This window comes from Pleurodeles waltl, chromosome 7 (assembly GCF_031143425.1).
Source record: "Pleurodeles waltl isolate 20211129_DDA chromosome 7, aPleWal1.hap1.20221129, whole genome shotgun sequence".
Taxonomy (NCBI): domain Eukaryota; kingdom Metazoa; phylum Chordata; class Amphibia; order Caudata; family Salamandridae; genus Pleurodeles; species Pleurodeles waltl.
In genome coordinates, this window is record NC_090446.1 from 253,415,209 (window position 1) to 253,438,738 (window position 23,530).

The 23,530-nt window shown below is 38.7% G+C and overlaps 1 protein-coding gene across 6 annotated transcripts in view; it reads left to right on the plus strand.

Annotated features, from left to right (window-relative positions):
* The window catches only part of BCAS1 (brain enriched myelin associated protein 1), a 364,378-nt gene that overhangs the window by 277,608 nt on the left and 63,240 nt on the right, over positions 1–23,530 (plus strand). For 4 of the 6 annotated variants that reach the window (XM_069243624.1, XM_069243621.1, XM_069243618.1 and 1 more), the window contains one exon: positions 13,467–13,508. The exons of the other annotated variants lie outside the window; for them this stretch is intronic. In XM_069243624.1, coding sequence (XP_069099725.1) covers positions 13,467–13,508 — 42 coding nt within the window. The remainder of the gene's footprint in view (positions 1–13,466; positions 13,509–23,530) is intronic. 6 annotated transcript variants of the gene reach the window in all.

Sequence of the window (23,530 nt, forward strand, 5' to 3'; positions counted from 1 at the left end):
ATCAACCCCAAAAGAAGGAAGGTCTAATGGACAATTGACAGTGTTACCATTTACGATAAACTTTCAGAAAAAAGTTTGACCTTTATGCAGAAATAATCACCTTATGGATGTGGATTAAGCTCCATGATGAAAATAAGGAATGTCTACAAAAAATTTAGATTATTTGAGGCACCACATTCACTGACTTGCCAAAGACCAATTGATATTGTAGAAACATACAGGTTTGATTTATCACATTCAGTTCCAAATGGAACCCTTTCTACAGCATTATAATGATGCAGCACATCTTCCTTTCATCAATGTCCTCTCATCAATTAAAACAGCAGGAAAAAAGAAACAGATAATACACCTAGAATATATAAGGGAAACAAAACATCTGCATATAAGAAACAAACTATATTGACAAAACGTATAAGAACATTTTCCAAAACATGCAAAATCCAACTTGACTCTTAAGCAGCTCTTTTAGATATTTTTTTACTCAATCACTGTGATCAACAATGGAGCTCCCATAGGTTTTCCTACCACTTCTACTATTAGAGAAATGTTTTATTTTCATACCACAGCCCTACACTTTAATACCACTGTCATCACCTGCTCCTCCTTTTTGAAAGTCATTCACCCCCACCTCACTTTTACTTAAATCTAACATGGCTCCGGTTTCAAACCTTCCTATCACGAGTCTTTAAACATGCTAATTCAGCTTTAAAAACCTCCAGATAAATCCTTCAAAATCAAAACATCACTCTCTTCTACCATATAAAACTGTACTTGTGGGTGCACATTGGGATCTAAAAGTAAACCTAGATCCTTGTGGGTGGGCCATCCTATAAGATCCTATTTAATAGGAACATTGAATTATCTCACCTCTGTTTTACTAGGAAATTCCAAACAGCTTAGAAATGCCCTTTTTTAATCACCCTCTACCCCCAAACTCATATTCTGATATCCATTCTGTATGTCTTAGCTTCTGTTTGAAATGTATATAAAAACCTTAATCTGTAATGATTGAAGTATGAGCAGGAATCAGCCATCATTTCACTGTTACGCTATATAAAGGGTTTTCAATCCACTTATTTCCCACTTGCAACACAATTTCCTCACACACTTCCGGTACAACTTTCTGCCTTTTCCTCAATCTCAAAACTCTGCAACACTTCACACAATGTAATTTTCCACAACACTTGCTGCATGTTGCTTTCACTACTAGTGAATCCCACTATCCATTCACCATGCATCACACCAGCTTACAGTAGGAACAGTGGCCCTTCAAATTACCTTCTTTTTTTCTGCCACACTTACATTCCCTCATGCACATGGTATTCACCGCAGCTGCTATCTTATCTTTTTTTAATCATCCACATATCTAATCATGTTTCACCTGTTTTACGTTAATAGCACTTCACATAATAATGGTGTATTTTTCATCTGTAATTCCTCCCTCATTCTCTCGCTTTTGCAGTGTAGTAGAAATGGATCCCTAATCCGTTTATCAGCTAGCGCTTCAAAATTACGTGTTGCTGCATACTTCCTCTCTTTGTGTACTCTTCTCAAAATAAAATCTTTCAAAAATTGTATTACACATGGTAATTAGTATAAGTTTAGTATTTCACCTATATGTCAAATATTTTGAGATCTCATGTAGCTCATTTTAGAAGTTCTGACATATTCTCCTAAATTTCAGCTTCCCCTCCCCCAAACTGTGCATCAAAAGTGGTAACATTATCTCTGCTCTTATGTTTATACCACATACCCTGACATAGTTCAGGAACACCTTCTTCCACTTACCTCACTTTAATGTAGTTCCCTTGGAAGATTTAGAAAGATCGGGGTGGGGTGACGTACTGCAAATTTCCTTCTAGCATGAAGGTGGAACTCACCAAACTGGTCTCTAATCCTGAGTGATTTAAGTGAAAGGTTGTACTACAAAGAGGTTCAGAGTATTACATTGAATCACAAGTAGGCCCTCACATTATTATGTAAAGTAGTCACAAGCACACACCCTGTTTAACTGTGAAACCAGTTTTTTCCCTATAAAGGTTTGGCAATCACTATTTCTTCATATAAACACACACAACACTGTGTCTATTAAAGGTGTGCCCTTTACTGTTTTCTGTGACTAATTCTGTCTTTAGGGTGTGTCAATTACCGTTGCTCAGTTTCAACACAATCTGCTCTTGTAAATGAAACTAAACAGATGGGAAGCACTGATCAGAGTCCAACATCCAACTTTTCACATGTTCAATTCAGCCATATACCCAAGATCTGAGATGCTGAGACAATATAGTGTCAAAAAAACAAATTCAAAAGAACTTCCTAGCCATCACGTTTCATCCCCATGTGGGACTTCACCAGGGACAAATTCAGAAAATCTATTTATGAGTCAATTTTTGAAGTTGCTCTTATTCAATATTTCATAGTGACAGTACATAATATCTGCACAAGAACTCTACCAGTGGGCCATTTGCCATGAAGTATGGCAGCATAGCAATGTGCTCTTGTGCCTATTTAGGGTCACATCCACTTATATACTCTGGAAATATAAACAAGAATAGAACAGCACTTCCTCCACCACATCGGGTGATGCCCAAAACATTACCCTGTGCACCTTCCTGAGTTCACAATGAAACAGTATCAACAGTGGTGCATCCATTACTTGGTACCTCTGCCAGATCACACAATGAAAATGTCTCTCTTCCTGTGTAGATAGTACATCTAGGCAATTGCCTCAATATGGCCACCACATGAAACATAATGCACCAAATTCCACTGACTCGATTAGCTCAAGTGGCAGCTCAAGCTGTGCTATTATGTTATCAGAATCAATGGTGCTTGCTTCATTTTCTTTCTCCTTCCTGGTCCACACTTAAAAACACAATGCTATCCATTCCTAAGACATCACTCAGTAGGTCTCACCTTACAATCCCGGAACTCATTCAGCAGTGTTTCTGGTTGTCCTTTTCGCATTCTTCTCTCACCACTTATTTTCTAAGTGATGCACGCTTTCCACCTAACCTGCCTCACACTGCGCCTGTCCTCTTCTCCTTGCTGTGTATGCATATTCTCTGCTGCATCAGTTTCCTTTCTAGTTGAGGTGCTTGAGTCTCCACCACACTCATCAGCAGGGTGAACTTGATGGAAATCCATAAAAGCAGTAGATTAAATGGGGTTTAATCGAGGAACTCCATCTACTCACTTGCCATAGCCTCACTGCTGTATAAGAACATACAACCTTTGATTTACTGTGTTCTATTCCAGAATGATTTCCTCTTTCTGATCATCCTAAAGATGCAACATATATTTAATAAATCAAGAAACTTGTCTACATTGGAATCTCTAAATTCCTCAATGTGTTATAACCAAACTAGCGAATTTTCAGTATCCAATTTCAACATCATCGCCCTAAACAAAACTACTTGGTTCAACTCTAAAAAATGATTAAACTTCCTTGAAGGTTTCTTAGTCAGAAAGTAAATTACATTACTGTCCTATTCTCCATCATTTATCCTACCCATATGCTTGTAGCTGACACCTTATTGGTGCCTATGTCTAGTTATCTGCTACAAAGGGGCATCTAAAACAACTGAATATTCTTTAATATGTGTTAAGCTACATAAGAAAGTCTTTATTATTGTGCCTTTTTTGTTTGAATCACATTTTTATTGTTTTAATCTTAGTTGATTTTGACTTTTAATTGTTCATCTATTTAAGTGTATTTTGTGTTTGCTTTATCATATCTTCTATCACATGCACATGTTGTCTGGAGGTTTTTATTGCTGGTGAGGCCAAGCAACACATGTTAAACTGAAGGTACCCTTTGAGAAAACCTATATAAAGATTCTGATTTACTACATCTTTGCAAGGCAACCCCAAGCCTAATGCATATTAATTCTTGCTAATATGTTTCTTGTCTCTTTCAAAGCCAGGTCCTCTCATCTATTTTTCAAAGATTCCTAAAGTAAGACTATCTCCCATGAGATATCTTCTATAGCACAGTACCAAGTTGATGTCTTTTGTTTGAAACAATTCATGGCATTTCAAGGTGTTTCAGGAATATTAAACTTGCGTGTAGTTTGCATTTAGTCTGTTCCCAGGTTTCCTGTGACATTACTTTCCCAATACATTTAGAAGACTTCTTAAAATAGAACCCCTAACAGGTGGAAGTAAATAGAAGTTTTTAAAGTGTACTGGTTTTGTACCAGATGCAACTGAAACTGTATAATCTTCTTTCACCTTTGCTAAAGAAAGGTATGAATTGGTAAATGTAAATGAATAGCCTGCAGTTAGATAATTATGTGTTGTGCTGTAGCTTCTGGACATAATCTAGAATTGAAAAATGAACTATGTCTTTTGAATGGCCCAAAAGTACAATGAAAAATCATTCAAAATCCACCCTAATTTTCTCAGCACTCAATGTAGCTTTTTCCAAAGTAACACTGATTTTCTTTAACCCCAAATTACCTTATTTACATTCCCTGTAATTCCATGGATGAACTTTGTTGTCAATGTGTATTTTAAAAAAGGTAACTGATTTTATGGAGACTCATGATCATGAAGACATTAATTTTCCCAATTACAGCAACTGGATCTCTATTCCATTTTTTAAAATTGGTATGTGTAATGACTGATTCAAGGAGGCATTAGCTTTTATTAACTACTTTTACTTAGTAATCAAGTTATTGGCCCATTTGAATTCTGAGGAATCTAATTCACATTTCTCTTTGCATGGTGTCTGTTTCTGCATTCTAGTTTATGATTTTAGCTTCAAACCTTTGCTGGCTTGCTGTCTAGCTAATATCAGTGATATAGACCACTAGATTGCAATATTTAGAATCCAGATTAATGTTCAATTTCACCACCAGCCTTCCGTACATCACAATGATAGCATATATCACCTCTTTAACAAAGTTGTTAAACACATAATTAAGGAAGTAACAAACTCTCAGAATTAACTCAAAGTAATTATAGGAGAAGAGTTGCCCCTCTTATAATAGTGTGACTTGGAACTGGGGGTCTCACAGTATAGAAGGAAGAGTTGGTATCCCTGCCAGGGAAATAAATAGCCACAGATTATTACTTTTATTGTCTCACAGTATAGAAGGGAGAGTTGATATCCCTGCCAGAGAAATAAGTAGCCACAGACTATTACTTTTATATCCTGTTTTGCCTTCCTTTTATATCTAGGGCCAGTATTAAGCTTGGGAACTTTGGCACTACTCATTATCAGAGACTACTTAATGGCCCTGTTCATGCATAGCTAGACATGGAATCCTGTCTCAAAATTGTTAGCTTACTCTGAAGTCACAAAGTAAGGGGTTCATCAATGAAGTTATAAATGTCATTTCTGGTTAAGCCTGGTTTTAGTTTTCAAAATAATATTGTCTCACACTTCCCAACAGGTTAGGGTGACCAGATGTCCCGGATTTCACCAGACAGTCCCGGTTTTTAGAGGACTGTCCTGGTGTTCCGACGCTTCTCTTAAATTTAAACCAATGTCTCGGTTTTTGGGACAAAGATCAAATTATTACATAAATGTCCCGGTTTTTGGGACAAAGGTCAGATTATCTAGGGAAGCATAAATTAAAGGTATGCTCTCCTTTAACAGACGCCTACAAGGTATGCAATAATTAAGTAATTTATCTGTTACTGTCAGGCAACACAGTCCCCTGTCTGCTCCCAGCAGCGAGACGGAGTTGGGGTCAGAGAGAGGTGTGTGGGGGAGGGTTGGGGGTGCAGGGTGGGAGGTCAAGCCATAGCTAATTTTATATGTATAGTCTTGTAAATGTGTGTGTGTGTATGTGTATATATACATATATATTTGTAAACACACACATGTATAGGCACACATTCACAAAGCTACGTAAAAAATCGGGACAGGCCAGATATAAAAGTGAGTGTAAAGTTGTTAGTCCTTCTTGTATGTCTTACCTGTCCCAGTTTTTGCTCCTCAAAGTATGGTCACCCTACAACAGGTTTGAAACACTCTTGGACTATGGCGCAAGGATGGCTGCAATGGCACTTGGCAGCAACTTTAGAGCTAGTGCTGGGGGAACACAGGAGTGCGCCATACTATTGTAAATACGGTGCATCCCTGCATTTTAGATGTGACGCATCACGGCACTGCCAATTTTGACGCAGCAGCCACGCTGTGCCACTTCTTGTAAATCTGGATCTATGTGTTTTATAATACCGAGCGCTATATTTTGGAACAAAACCTATAAAACACTCTGGCATGCACAAAAGCCGACAACAGGCTTTCTTCAGGCACATTGGTTGGGTCGTTTTGCCCTTTGACATCTGAGTTCTCTTGTCCCTTGTTACACAGGCGTGCATTAAATCATGTGAAAAGTGTGTGTAGATAACACAGCTTTCCTTTAGTTTTGAATTCAGGCGGACTGCTCAAACATATTTTATGGATTGGACTGAAGGTTACATCAAATCATTCCTTTGTGTAACAGCTTCAGTGACCTATCCACATAACATCTGGATTACAAAGACGTGTCTTTTCCCTTCCCTCTTTCTTCTGCACTTTGCGAGGGTACTGCATACAGGCAACGCTGGGTAATCAGCTCAGATACTTCAAAGGCACTAGCACAAGGAATGCCACCCTGTGAATTGCATTCTTTCAGCACCTGCCAAACAAAGGCCTTTGTAAGCATGAGTAAAGTTATGCTTCTTCAACTGTGCCTGCTTTAGTTTGTATGCACTCAAGCACTGAATCGAACGGGCGTTATTGTGTCCTTTCCGTTGTATCGTTTATCACCAATATTGTAAGCATCGGTCGTTGAATTCTGAGTGCAGTATTTGTTAAGTCTATCTGTTCTTTTTCTTGACTGTTATGTAGAACGGTCTAGGGTGCGTAAGTAAATTAGCAATTTATTATCATCGTGACTGCTGCCAGCAATTTAAGATGTTCCAAAGTGCAGTCCATAACTGCGGTTATAAAGCGGATCTGCAATGTCTGAACAGCAAAACGGCGACCGTGGAATCAAATCCATGTGTTACAGGCATTATTAGCTCTAGAGCCAGTCAATAACTATGGTTATTGACCCTTATCACCCTAACACACTTTCACCATGGCCGTGGCCCACACGTCAGGTGATAGCTGAAAAACTACCATTCTTGAAGTGTTCCACAGTCAGTAATGCTGCAATATGATGATGGGTACTGTAACCCTAGAAGGACACAATGATTATGGGACCAAATCAGGATAAATCTAGCTTTGAAAATGGTACGAGGGAGAGGCAAGAATAGCATATTCTTGGCATCAAGTAGCAAACTGTATGCCAGAATATCGTAGAAAGAAATATCATCTGACATAAATGCTGTGTCCTAAATATTATTCTCAAATATATTGTTTCAGTTTTCGTATATTATTATTAAATCCAATGGGGCAATATTTTTGTATAAGATATTTATTGCATAATATTCACGTCAGACGGTATTCTAGCAACACTATTCTGATACCACCCTAGTGCCCATCACTGGCATCAGGTATTCATCCCTATAATGCTTGTGGATTGCACACCCCTGCCATAGTACCATTGTGCAATAGACTCTATATGGGCACCTAGTTATGGTAAGGCATTATTACACTGCTGATTATATAGGGACAGTATAGGGGTAGGAGAAAATTCATACAAACACACATGTACACTCTGCTATACATTGTAACATTGTATGACATACAGTTACAATAACTCACAGATGGAGAAACAATCTGACGTAAGCCCCCCAATATTGGACGTGTTTCATTCTCATGTTCACCATGGAAACGGATCAACTCATACCTTAGACAGAAGCACAATCTGCAGGTGTTTAAAGCAAGAAATAGTCATCAGTTCCAATCAAAAACATCACATATTGTCTTCCACTGCTGACACGTGTTTTGGGCAAGGCATGACCCATCCTCAAGGTCTCTTGGGGTAATGTTATGTCTATAGGCTTAACACTGTGCAGCACAGGCTCTTCAAGCAAAGAGATATGCCCGCTTTCTGGGTTCACTTTCTACTAGCAGTTACTTTGATCGACTGCTTGAAGCTAACACCTCACTGAGAAAATTAATTTGGGAGGTCTCCTCTGGTCCTCAACACAATCACTGTCCTGTGGGACCCATTAAGATTATTACCTCCTGTGCTACTCAAAGGCAATAAGATCATAATATATTTCTAGAAATAAAAACATCTTGGACCCCTTTTGTCTGTGGTTCAGACTATCATTTATCTGACACAATTAGGGTTCAATATGGACAGTGAGAAAATTGCGGATGATGCAGTGCTCGACCAAAGATGAGCATACTTATATTGTATAGAATGATACGTTTGTGCATATTCTCTCCAAAAAGAATCAATCATAAGTGAACCCTGTGAGTGGATGTCTATGTTTCAACCCATTGCTATTTGTCCGGGCCTCATGAGGACCTGGTCATGCTAGTCATGACCTTCATTTCACACAGAGTGGTCACAAGCGAATACATAACTCACTAAGACATCTTATATCTTAAATTCTGTTGCAATGAAGATCAGTCAGTTGGTTCAAGGTTTGAGATCTCGAGGAAGAAGCCAGTTTCCTTATCTTGCAAAAACATTATAAATGAACACATATTTTTATCAGTGTGGACAGTTCTAGTTTTTAAACAGTCCATGAGACGCTGTGACTTTCTTCTGCACACTTCTGAGTGTGTCTCAAGCAATGCCTTATTTAGATTTACCCAGACTGAGTGCCAAGTGGTTTGGGCATAAGTTCCGTATCCACAATCACAATCTTCTCCTCAAAGTCTTGTGTGGCCTGCTGGGGTGGCATCATTATTGGTTCAAGAAATATTTCACTAGCACTTTCTATGGACGTTCTGCTTCTCCATAAAATGTGAATGTCAAACTCAAATGGAACATTTTGCCTACCTGCAGACATGTCCACTTCATTAACTTTGGAAACTGGTGAGAAAAGAGTGGGGAAGGGAGTAACCGTTCACCAGATTTGGCAGCTCGTAAAGAGTCCAACATTTTTTATAGGATTGACAAAATGTTAAGTAGTCTTTTCGGTAGGAACATATTTAAAGGTACACTAACAGAATGTTGATGTAAGTGTGTTTTCAAGGTGGGAAAGGGTGAAGGGATCAGCCTGAAACTTTACGGTAGTATAAGGGAAAAAGTAGAAAAGGGGGGGTGCAAACGCACAAATAATGTAAAAGAGACAGGTGACTGGCAGCAAGGCCCTCCAGCATTCTGCGGCCTTTTGGAAGCAGAGGTTGGAATTTCTCTGTTTTCAAAGCTCGGATTTTTAAAAAGAAATGCAAATTTTAGTCCACTTACCATGATGAATTGCCTCAATATGCAACCAGCAGACCGGAGGCCCACCATCCAGCAAAATTCCTTTGTCTTTGTGATGTTGTTAACTACTTAAGACCTAATAAATTGTTTCATTACTACTTTGTTTATTCAGAAATGGTCTCTATTTTAAATAGAGGCAAGGAAGTATCTTCTCATATCTGTGTTTTTAGATATTTACATGTATGTGTGTTACTGAGTATCTTGCAAGTAACTCCAATTGAACATTCAGTTCTCTATAACATAGTTTTCCAAATGATCCATCCAGTCTCTATTTACTTCTCTTTCTGGCAATATTTGTTTACGTTCAGAATGATTTCAGTGGCTAGGATAATATATTGAGTCCCTTTATAGGATATTATTAAAAACCCCAATTTGGCTGCTGACCGGAATTACTGGTTGAATTGGGATTATGAATTGTGCCTGAATTTCCTCAGAGTCAACCTTTTTCCCACACACATTTAGCAGTAATGTATCTAGGGGAAGTCCTCAACTGACAATGTGTGAAAATGTGTACAGAAACAATAATTTCTGTCGTTATTCCAATAAAACAACTCATAATGGTGTGGAAATAGTGCACAAGGGAATCGCAGTACCTATTGGTATCTGTTATTCTCGGTACAGTATTAGCAGAGGGATATTTGGGGTGTTACACCCCCGAATAAATGTATTTTCTGGTAATTAGCTGGGTACAGGTGCTTTCTGTCGGGTATTGTGAGGTGTCTGTCGGATTTCACCAGGAACGTTTACATAAACACAGGCAAAAACGCACACATTCTCTCCCCCTCTCCATTTAGAAAGTCCTTAAAAATACTGGTTATTTTACCCCCCACTTAGCCCCTCTCATGCACCATGCTTGTCGTATAATGTAAGTTAACATTACATGCCAGCCTGATTGATGGGAAATCTGAAGCTCACCCCTGCCCCTGAATCTTAGTGACCAAGCTACACCCCCCGAGTATTACTGCATCTAGTTTTAGGCAGAGCTCATATGAAGCCCAGCAGAAGGTAAAGGGTGTTAAAGGACCATGATAAAAATTCTAGTTGTACCAAGCATGAAAGGAATAAAAACCATACACTTGTTATGAAGATTATTTGTCATGCCGTTAATCTCCTAAAGTGTGGTTTTTGTTTACAGGTTTCCATTGATACTTTCTGTACTTTGTCTGTTTAAGAATGTGACGTGCTCAAAAGAAACTCTAGGTCACTGCTTGTTGCTTAGTGCATGTTATTTAGACCTATGGTGTTACTGAATATATAATTTGCTACTAAATGAGAGCAACACATCCCTTCAGCAAGCATGGTGTCCTTTGCCTGTAGGGTTCTGAGGAACCCACTTCTGGCTCTATCTTCTTATCTGGTGACTGCACCTTGTTTAAGTGAAAGGAGTTATTGGAGAAGTTTAACCCCTTACTGCTATATATCTGAACCCTAACTCAACAACACCCATTTGCCCTGGTTGTGATAAAGCCTAGGGTGGACAGTTCCTTGTTAGTGTTTGAATGCTAAATGCTGGCTGGGTGGGGATTTTAAGCAATCAGTGCAGCTTTCTACTCCAGGTGCCCTGTCCAACCTCCCCCCCACCCCAACTCCCTCCCTGGTCTAGATGAGTTGTAAAGTCTTTGGTCGCTTACACAATATTGGGCTAATGTCATATATACATCACATATTCAGCTGATAATGACATGGGACTTTTCTACTTTAAGTTGCATCAATTTTTTTAATACACTGCTTTCAGTGAGTCTACAATTAGCATAGTATTGGATTACACCAGTGGCTCTTAACCTGTGGTGCGGGGACCCCTGGGAGTCCACAATGCCTATTCTTGGGGTCAGCAACTGCTTAGGGCCTTAAATAATGTTAACAGATTAATAAAGTGTGAATAAATAAATAAGTAAAAGTGATAACTGAAAAAGTTAAAACATTATGTAAATGTGAAGGAGTTTCAAATTGGGGGCTTAAAATTTACTCTGGTATCTTCAGATTGATTCATGAGAACAGTGCAAGTGCATCAAGCAGAATATAGTATGGACAATGAGTGGCCTTAAATGAATTTAGAAGAGCCACAACCTTCCCATTAAAACTGACATTTATATGTTTTATATTTATCTGTAAATTAAATTAAGTAATGTAGTATTTTTGTATTTGTTTGATGAATGTTTCTCTATTTCTGTGTATTCTTTTCCAGGTCAAATTATTTAAAATTCTTTAGGCCAGGGTCCCCAGATTCCAACAATGTCTCAGTTTGGGGATACCCAAATTCCAATAATGACTCATTGGGGGTACTGGGATTAAAGTAATGGTGAATTGGGGGTCCACAGAAGTCAAAATGTTAAAAACCAATGACTTACATGAAGGAACATTACAGTGTTTTTACATTGTTATTGTTATTTTCATATTATGAAATTTATGTTTTTTGTGTTATTGATATGTTTTCATTGAGTAATCTGAATTAAGGATACATTGATGTCAAAGAAGCTTCTGCATACAAACAACAATAAAAACAACCTCTTCTATCCTTTCGATACAAAGATGCAGTTCAACAACTAGCACACTTTGCAATGCAGTGAACAACTCCAAAGAGTGTACAAGTTGTTGCTAAATTAATCTGCTAAAACAAGGTTTATTTTTTCAAACTTTGATTTTTCTGCTTTAAAAGAGTTGATTGTGTCACCAGCCATCTCTTTCTCAAGCCACTCCGGCAATAGTGTCTGCCTGTCCTTGTTAAACTTATCAGAACACCAGTCTTTGTCACCTCTTCTCTTCACCTTACTTCATACTAGAAAATGCTTTAGTATCTTAAATATTTTGTGTACTGGTTCCTGCAGAGAACCCAGGGGTGATAGTTTCAAGATTTCCACTTTTCTATGCTAAATGAAAAAGTAAGCCAATTCCAGCCTCATTTCTAATCAAGGCCAACTGAACATTTTTAGGCCCGTATTTATACTTTTTTAGCGCCGTATTTGCTCCGCTTTTTGACGCAAAAATGGCGCAAACATACAAAATACAATTATATTTTGTGTTTGCACTGATTGTGCGTCAAAAATCGACGCAAATGCGGCGCTAAAAAAGTATAAATAAGGCCCTCGGTTTAAAAAATAAATAAAACGTGCCTGAGACAAAAGAAGTAAAAAGCTAATTGTGACGAGTGTAAGATTTGTCATTAATCTCAAAGGGCATGCAGATGGGAAAAGGACAAGAAGCCTTTGCAAGAATTTTTATCGCCTAACATCATCGTTGTCAGATTTGCAACATTTGTTAACAGATCTGGATTTATTTACATAAGTCCTTTGCTACAATTCTCCCCTCCAAGTCCATGTCTTACTCAAAAAGATAAACCCCAGGCAATGCGGCCGTAAATTGCCTTTTGTTTCTTTCAACTTTTGAAACAGTTTTTACGGGATATCTGTGGATTAGCTTTTTGGCATAACCTGTTCCTTCAAAGAGTAAAATGCAGTCAGTGACTGTTTTAAAATTATACATGAAACTTGAACACACCCCTTTCCAATAAGGACGCTTGACTATGGCATTTTGAAAACACATAAATTCAATACGGTAAAAACACATAAACTCAAACCTGCCATTACACAATTTCCCCATTCACACCTCATTCTTCAAGTGTGTTCTGCTCTTGTGTGTGGTTCTTAGTTTTAAACTTTTAGCATCTTTTTCCAAAAAATATCATCTTATTTCCATTTTATTTAAAAAAAAAAGAAGATATTAATTGCAAGGTGCAGCATCTTTTTCTTTTTCTGCCTTTTATTTTCAAACTGGGCGTTTTATGAAAAATCTGGAATCAATCTATTCTCTTCGACATTCTTTGACTTTGACTTTACTCTTTCGCTCTTTGCTGCTCTTCTTTTACAATGCACAAGAGTCTTCTTAGTGTCCCCTCTGTACATAGGGCTGCGGTTAGGGCCCTTATCAGGTTTACTTTTAAAACTCGATTATGTGCATGCTATCACTTCTAATTTTTCCTTCAAATTTCAATCATCCTCATTTTCCCTGGATTGAAAAATAATGTTTATGCACCCAGAAAAAACAGATCGCATTCACTAGAGTTAAAGCTACTGCACATTTTCGTGATTTTTCAATAAACAACACATAATTCATCTGTGATTTAATTTATTCCCCTTTTAGTCAATCAAAGAGGATCCACAAGTGAGTGAACCAATGGAAGATGTAAGTTAACTATTAAAGAGTTTGAACAGTACTGTGCTTATGTCAATTTCAAAATATTTTCTCAACTGAACCAATGACACAGTCAGTATCACAAAACAAAGCATCATCCCAGGATCTTGATTTTAGTCAGTCGTACATGGTAGAAAAGTGCAAGCTAACAAGAATATCTCTTGGCTTGGCAAGAAGAATTTGATTGTCTATGACTTCTTATGATGATTATAGGATACATGGAATTAATTTTGGATATAAAATGTATGTCTCAACTTGCACATTCCTCTTTGAACCAATACTTTAAAAACACATCACAATAATATATGCTGCATCTAAATTGTATTTAACCATAAACAGATTCTGATACCACTAATGGGACAGCCCTCCCATATGCTATTTTTTGGGGGCAACAGGGTACAGTGGAACCTTTTCACTCTAAAGTGTTCACCAATCTTGAAAGGACGCGCACTCAAGCAAGCAGGCGATGTTCTTGTGCTGATTGGGACAGTGTAGTAAGGGTCTTGCTAGATGTATCTGCGTTTGTGTCTTCTGTCTCGTCCTCACAATGGACCAGCCAGCATGCAGTGGCAGAGGATTGGTCCCGACCTGGAATCTATCACTGTGCATTGGACTCTGAAGGGGCACACATCCACACAAGGCAAGCAGTGTATGCCAATATTTGAGGTCAGGCATTATTTGCGGCATGAGGTGTGTGTGTGTGTTAGGGGTGAGATGGGTGCAGGACTTTTTGACATACAACACCAATAATTGACATGCAATCTGGAACTGCATGACAAAAAATAGTGAAATAATAATTGAAGAGTGCTCTGAAAAGACTGAGCCAGGACCATTTTATAGAAATCGCCCGGGCAGCGCATGTGCCATTAGTGTCTATTTTTGTTCCGGGACCAGTTTGCTTTTAGAGGTGGTGGTCACAGGTGTTTATGCAGTCCCTATTGGCGGTAAGATAGCATCTGTGCCATGGAAAGTGAGCCTTCTTTGACTTGCATTGCGTGAGGCCCATTCAAATGAAGTACAGCTGGTAATGTTTAAAGATATGGGTGCATGTGTAAAAAGGTGTGGTGAAATACGTGAAAGTATATGTCACAAAGGAGGTAATGCTCACATAGTGCTGCTTGACTTATGGTGTACAGGACATAGATGGGACCAGCAAAGCTTCTAGGACCCAAACATGGCACAATTCAGTGCTTGACAGCGCCTTCTTGGGAGCCTGGTTCTGACGGGGAACAACGGGAGCCTGGGTTGACACAAACAATGATGCTGGGACTTTAATTTCAATATTTGACCGAATGGGCACAGCAGCCCATCCACTTGGGCGGCCTTGATGCCCCCCACCCCTGACTGTGGGAGTATCCTACCTAATGGGGTACTCAGTGGCTTTCATCAATGTGCAGGGGACATTCAAAAGACACAGTTCTGTATTTTGTTTCTAGTATATTCGCTAGCTCTAAGACATAACACATGCCCCGGAGAAGCCTTTTTCTGGTAGTGGGGCTGACAGCCATGGTTGATACCAGTGGAAAAGCGTAGGTGTGCACTATCACCATCCACACCATGCAACACACCGATAGTCTGAGACTTTAGGTGGACAAAAATGATGATTTTGAACCTCTCACTCAATACTTAGGAACATGCTAGTTATAACATTTACTCATTAATTACTGTGGAGTCAGCTTTCTCACTCAAGACATTACTTACTTCCTGGCAGTGGCTATCAAAAGAAATTAACACAAGGTCGTATGAGTTATCTGTGCCTTATTTAGTTGGCACATTATCTTGGAACAAAGATTTATTTATGTAATCGTTCCATTTGTTCACACGTTATTCTATAAAACACAACAATGGCAGTTCACAAAAGTGAGCAATTATCCTCTTTCCCAATCAAGGACACCATCTCTATCACTAGGTAATTTCATTTTGGAAGCCCTTGAATTAGATTATTACTGGCAGGGCAGTCATTTGATACTCAATTGCTGTGTGCCTGTTGAGAATTTCTGGCACTCATGACAGGGCACTGCTGTGTTCTGACACCGAGATATCTCATTTTCAAAGCCATGACGTAGAAACAAGTAAATGTTTTTTTTTTTTTTTTTTAATTGAGCTCATATTACCATCAAAGAAAAACACCCATCAAGGGACATATATATCTGCCATGGTACTGCAAGACCCTACTTGTGTATTTCACCATTTGCAGAGGACAAGCTGAAAATAGAAGAGGAGAGATACTACAGAAGAAGCAACTGAGAAAACCCGGCTATAAAGTGCTCTCATAGATTTAAATATCCTTCTGCAAGGAGAACATATAATCAATGACAATAAAGTGCAACAGTCACAATGGTTATAAATGCAGCTGGCATTCCAAGTTCTGATTAAAGTGTGATAGAATAAAGTGTCATGTGAAACGAACCCGCCACCCCAATCTATTGGATTTCAGTGTTACGTGCTTTAAAATAAAGGGCAACATATGATCAATTACAAAAGAGTGCAACGATCAAGATGGTTAAGAATGCAGCTGGCATTCCAGGTTCTGACTAAAGTGCGGTAGAATAAAGTGCCACGTGCAATGGAATCTCTCTAGATCTATTGGAATAAAGTGCTACGAGCATTCAAACCAAACAACACCATGGTTAAAGTTCAAGTACGATGTGCTGGATACTAATAAAGGCAGATAAACTTCCATACTAGGCCGCTTAGCAGGAACTCCTTCTTAAGCAGACCAAGCGTGATGTAATAGCGGTCTAATGAAGTAAAGTGCAAAGTGCATTGAAAAAAAACCTGTTGGAGCAGCATGAATACTATTCTGATGCCCTGAATTATGTGGAAAAGGCCCGGACAGTTTAACGTAAAAAACACTTAGCAGGAATTGCTAATGGAAACCGCCCAAACCCGAATTAGATTCAAGGGGCTCAAAATCGGACTACATGGCTGCAAACCTTTTAAAACCCCCAACACGTTTTGCGTAGGCTTCTTCAAATTGTTTTGCCCTTAACATTTTCTCCCATCATCTCTGCAATGTAGGGACCAGGCTAGTCCTCCAACTTTGGAGAATTAAGGACCAGGCAACTACTAATGCAATTGTTTATAAAAAACGCTAACCTACCTTATTGGTTCTCCGACTCTCCTGCGACACACCAAATAATGCTAGACTGGCCTCGGGGGCCATAGTAATCTTTACTCCTTTACTTATAGTGGAGAATAGCCCCTCCCAAAAATACCTTAATTTTGAACACATAAAAAATATATGGAGCCAGTCACCCGCATTATCCCGTTGGCAGCGAAAACATTGGTGGTCGACATCAGGGTACGTTCTATGCAGAGCATTAGGAGTGTTGTATGCCAACCATTGGGAGAGAAAGCACCTTCTCTTAAAATTAGCTGCTCTCAACGACTTGTCCCCCATCTCAGAGATAGCCTGCCAATCGTCCTCATAAGTCTACATTGAGTTTTCACATAAATTATTTGGAGAAACCTAGGATAACATCCGGACTCGAAATACTACACAGCAACCTGTACCAGCTCCCAATAGCCATAAGCCTGCTCTTAACCACTGAATGCCTTCGTATTCCAAATAAAACTTCTATAAGGGGAATTGAGTTCCTGAAAATAACTACTAATAATTTTGATAGGGATGTTGGAAAACAACAACTGGAATAGAGGTAATATCGACATCTTGACTAATGCTACCCTCCCGATAAATGTCAGGGGAGGAGATTCCATCTATCCAAAGTTCTTGTGCCATTCTCCGCATAGTGATGTCGTTTAGCTGAAATAGCTGGGAAGGATGACCAGTAACATGTATGCTTAAATACCTGCCTGGGCTTTGAGCCCTTACATGATGTTCTAGGAATACCAGTAATTCCTCACCTGTTGCACTTAAAAGCAACATTTCCATCTTACTTTGGTTTACCTTGTATACCCCAATGCCCTACATTCCTTTAACAGATCGAAAGCCCCCCTTCATGTTTGCTTTATCGGGCTTGAGATACAAAACCATGTCGTCTGCAAACAACTTTAATTTGGACATCCCCTCCACTAGTGCTATTATCCCACGTACACTACGTAATTTAAGCGCTAATTTCTAAAAAGAACAAGCAGATAGAAACAAGTAAATGTCAAATAGCTGGTCTGTGCCACAGGGAAAGAACACATTATTTGAACTTGCCTCTAATACAATTATTCATTCTTGTCTTACCACTTGAACAATTTAGTTAGAAAGAAGTCCATAATGAAGCTTACATTTAGAGAATCCTTCTTTTGCCGCATATCCTCCATTATATTTGTCATAGAGGTCTAGTATTTGACCTTTAGTGTAGCAGAGGCCTGCTGATGAGAGAACCCAGCCACATGTGCTGTGTCCTAAAATTGAAAGGCAGGTATCCTGGTAATTTACTATATGAGAACTTTCGTAAGTCAGCTGTGATTGTGGTTTTGATCAGCTGCTATTCATATATGGGATGCAACATTGAAAAATACATTTTCATTACTTTCTTTTGAAAATTGTAGATTTATCGATCTTCGAGCTACCTTAGGCCTGCCTTCGACATGGTCCCTTCAGAAAAACTGTGGAAGGTATTTTCTGCTCTGTAAAGGCCAAAAAGCCTACTCAACATCAGCATACCCCTCCATGAGGGTATTATGTATGGACTCAGTGGGGTCCCAATGGCTAAATGACTGAGAAAACTGCTGTCAGAAAAGTCGTTTGCCAGAATTGTGTTCTGGTCTGACCCTTTTTCTTTTATTTATTAACAACTGTATAGGGTTTTTGAGGAGATCTGAGAATGACTTCCAAATCTTGGCAAGCCGGAGCATTGGCTTTGCAGGTGACACCCTTCTTATTTCGAAAACATTTTCCAGCTTGCAAACACTCATTAATAGATTCCACTTGTTTTGTGAGTTGCATGGCCTGGAAATATATGCTCAAAAAAACAAGTTGGTGGTTCACAATAAGCAGAACAATGCTTGAGGAATTATTAGATTGTGTTGTAGTTTGCTGGAGATGGTAAAGGAGTTTGAGTACCAAGGGATTTGTTTGTCGGACTCAGAGTCATGGGCACCTCAGATTTCCAAGAGCTGGCCTTTGATTAAGCACCGGATCTCTCCCATCATTAGATTTACTAAAAGGGCTCCTTTGCACCCGGTTCCCACAGTAATAGGAATATATAACCACCAAGCCAGGAGTGCTGCCCTATATGAGGCAAAGTTATAAGGCCACTGCTCCACTACCTAATTATGGGGTGGTAAAAATAACTTTTCAATGGAGCTCTTGAATTTGGACCAAGGCACTCCTCTATTGTCCCTTAGGATTGACCTCACTCTCAAGCCAATCACAGAATTGGTTAGGTTACTTTAGTGGCTTCACATATGATCTAATAATGAGCTAAAACTGCATAGAGATGCCCTAAGCAATATTATGTGCCTCCATAGTATTCAAAAGATCCAAAGGCTAGTCATTGTTAAACAGTGCCTAAACAATTTGAGGCTGGGCAGCTATTGACACATTGCATCTTCTATTTCTACATCCATGACCGTTGCTGTCAAAGAAAGGTATTGGGCCCCATTTGTTGTTTGTAGCAAGCCATCTGATTATATGGGTAGCCAAATCATGTCCTTTCTCTTGCACAAAAATGTGTTTACGGCTGAGGAAGTCTAGTGCGTTCTAGATGCTTTTTCTTGCAGTTTAGGATTGGCACTCAGCCAAACGCCACTTTTACTTCAACTTGGTTGCCTTCCTTGGATAAATACAATCTGTGGGCGGGGTATTGCCATGGTGATGTGCAGCCTGTTCCAAACCAAGATCTAGATGGCTAGTGACTATGAGTAGTTCATTGTGTATGACAAGCTGTGTAAATGCACTGAGAATTTGCAGAAGCGACCCCAAGGTGGTGCTAGTAATCGCAGTTTCCAAGTCTGTGTATGAAGCTCGGTTGATTAGACAGAAAGCAATAGCTACTTTTGTATTCCAGCTGTTTAATAGCCTGATTGAAGTAACCTATTACAGAAGACTTTGTTTGTAGGTTAGGAATAGTCCCCATAGAGTCTTAGTCTAGTTTTGTAGGAATGCTGTTGTTGGTATTGTTACCTTGAATGTTAACCTAATCTCTTGTCTATTGTAATTCTATCACCATGATAATGTTTTGTAGACATTGTGCATGTGAAAATGTTTTATAATGCGACTAGGCCCTGCGCGCAAACCCCCGCATGCAGTCAACCCCACACTGCGCACGGCCTTTGGTCGTGCACACCAGGGGTTTGATGTGTAAGTGAGTGTATTTTGTTCATTTCACTTCAGATCCACGGATCCATCGTAAAGTTACACTGGGGGGCGAGCTGAGCATCGGGGTGGGGCCGTGCTGAGCATCACATGGGCCAAAACAAATTGTGGCAATTTCTCGCCATGATTGGTCCCTCACAGACCCCTCCATCTGTCCTATGGGGTTAGGATACCTTCATTTTGTTTTTTTATCCCCGGGACCAACCGATAAACAAAATGGCAGCTGACACTTTTCTCTCAGGTTGCGGCTTTCCAATCTGGGCCATGCTTTTATCTCTTGATCTGCAGATCCTCTGTGGGTGGATCCACAGAGGAATCCATGTCTCTAGATATACAAACGTTTTTTTTCTTTAATAACGCTGAAGGCACTCTTTCTGGACCAAGTTCTAGATTTCAGCCAAATTTGGTGTAAATCAGTTTAGCGGTTCAGGCTGTAGTTGTGACTAAAATCCCTATAGCAAATTGCATGAGGAAAACTCATTTTGGGACTCTGTTTTTCTCAGCCCCTGCTTGACGAATCACCCCACAACTCTCAAAACATTAGCCAGACTGAGTGGCAAACTAGGTTTGAAAATTGCATGAAGATTCATCAAATTGCTCCAGAGTTACAGACAAAACAAAAAATGCTATTCCTATGGAAATTAGGTCCTATATATAACTAATCTCTGACTATCACCAGTAGGTTATATATATGTATATATATATATATATATATATATATATATATATATATATATATACATATATATATATATATATATTTTTTTTTTTCTCCAAGTGGCCCTCTCAGGACGCGCTCTATTAAGTCGGTGCTCGTGTCAGGGAAGGGCCACCCCTGTAAAAACCTCTCCACCAAGTGACACAAAGTCATACACAGCACACGGGAATACTTGTGTTTGAAATTTATTCTTCCAACAGAAATGAGTACCCAAACACTACCAAAGTGTTTCAACCACCAAGGTCTTGATCACGGTGAGTAAGTGATCCATTTACACCTTCATTTAAAGGTTCTCCTATTACATGGCATTATGGGACATTCTGTGATATGTAGTTTTACCAAATTGTTCCATAATAAACACCCACCCAGTGACAAATAAAATACAAAATGCAAAACTAATATAAATATTGCAAATATTAAAACCAAATATTTTTTGACCTTCTCTTAATTACACCCAACAAATTTTGAATTAAAATTTAAATTTGCCAGCTTTCAAAAGGGAGACATCATAAGAGGGAAAACAAAATATATATGCACATAGAAACAAACAGATGGCTCTCTTGCCATGTTGTCATTGCCGAATATTTTTCACTTTTGAATTTTCATATTTCTTAAGCTGCAGCTCAAATAAGCAGGTCAGATAATCTTCTAACAGACTAGTGCTTGAAAGCATATTTTTTCTCCCATTTTTCTACCTATCCCTGCTTTACTATTTCATCCAAACAGCTCTTTACCATTTACTCTGATGTTAAACATATTTATATATATATATATATATATATATATATATATATATATATATATATATATATATATATTTATATATACATATATATCAATATCCATGTGTCTATATACATATTAATCATGCTCTTCAGCAAAATTCACTACATATCACATGCTGCCTCTCATAGAGGCAAAAAACCCAACAAATGTATTCAAAAGGTTTAGATTTCTAAAGCAAGTTAAAGAAAATTAATTAAAATTAAAGATGGCAATAAAGTTCTTCATCCCCATTGATCCCAAATGGGGTCTTGGTTTTTAATCTAATTATGAGGCTTGATTCCAGACGTCTTAACTTTTGTACTCTGTCACCTCCTCTCTCATGTTTTTTCAAAGAATCTCATATGTAGCCAATCAGCTCCCACATGATTATTCAACTGTTTAGGCATTACATAGTTGTTATCACCATTTTGGACTGCCCTTATATGTTCCAAAATTCGTTTTCTAAAATATCTAAGAGCAAAGGTCAAAGCTTTAACAAGAATAAGCAACTATCTCACCATGTCTCAGTTCCCATGTCAGTGCCGATAGTGTATATTTCCCAAATCCTATGTGCCAGCAGTGAACCATCAACTGGTATGTACTCATCCTTCATCACCAGTCTTCAGTGGAGGGTGTCTAGGGCTCTGTCTATCACACTCCATAGACCCCATTTAATTTTTGAGTTCTCATTGCTTCCTTTAAAATAACTTTTTTGTTTTCACAGTAACTCCTTAACCCTACACACAGTTGGATGTCATCTTACTAAATAAATGTTTCTTTTTTTTGTTTCCATTTGATTGGAAACTTTAAGTCATTTATTTCCTAACTATAATAGTCTTTTGCGGTTGTGGTTCAGAACAACATGCACTGTGCCAAACTACCAAACGTGAACTAAGTAGTTACTGGAACCAGTTTATCTAATAGGAATTAAATTGGTCTGGCTTCAAGCAAACACAGCTGTACCTCTCATCAAGCCTGCAACCTCTCTCCCTTGCGATTTGCAATCCTGATTTATGCAATGCCTCTTTAATGTCACCGTAGTGTGCTGTTACAATGTGCATTAAAACAGAATTCTTAAAATGCTGTTGATACTGATAAGATTCTTGAAAATGTCAGAAGACTCCAACTTCATCTAGGCATTTGAAACGTAAGAGCATGGTAGCCAGCACTCAAACAAAGCATATGGGCAATGGAATCTGTCAAAGGTACTACAGAAATTGTTCTACAGATACCACTTTGATTAACTGCTTAGTCCTTATGCCATCGCGTGATCAAACATTGGACCTTTATAATCCCAAACTTCCCTCTGTGCTGTCCCTTGTCTTCTGACATGTCCATTTTGTTTCTTAGTAAGGATCGTCCTGGAATAGTCTCAGATCCTTGTTGGATCCTGTTGAGATGTGTCACTTTCATCCTCCTCCTAAAATTGATGGTCAACTTTACCATGTCCAAAACAATAATGGGGCAATAACGCCCAAAGTGTTGGTGACAAGACACAATCTATAGGCAAAAATTCAACTTTGCAAATGTCATGTCCTGCTAGTATGATTTATCATCATACCCATTACCCATATGCACTTGAGAGCCTCTCCCTCGTTCTTAACATTCCGCCCATAACAAATAAAGCTTACTATTTTCCTCTCCTGGTTATTCTTTGGGGGATTTTCAAGTACAAGAAACAAGATTAGATTTCTGCTAATCTTATGATAGATGTAATTTGAGAATCCTTTCTTCTGCACCTTTGTTCTATTACTGCAACTAATCAATGCAAAATATGATACATTGTACAACATTTCTGACATCTATTTGTTTTTATTTTACATCGATGTTTTTTTGGAAGATGTGTGCAAACAATGAATGATACTGAAAGCACAATATTTCTCCTGTGATTTTTTGGTGCACTGTCCATGTTTTCAGACCAGCCAGGAATGCATAAAGCATCATCCTTTGTGGGATGATGGCAAGAGTTCCCAATACGGTCAAGCATTAGAAAGTGATCCAGACCCTCACCTCCAGGCTATTAGCTAGTCTATTTGATTCAATTACATTGGAGTGACCTTTAGTTCTGCACTAGGCAGCATGCACACAGCACTGAGCTGATTGTGGTCAAATAGAAAATAGGTGTTTGTTTAAGTTGTGTTTAAAGGCAGAGGCCAACTCCAGAAACCCAATAGGAGAGTTGCATAGAGTGTTACTGCTTGTTTCAGCAATTCTAAATACAAGGCATCCCCGCAAACCATTGTGATTTGGTGCAAT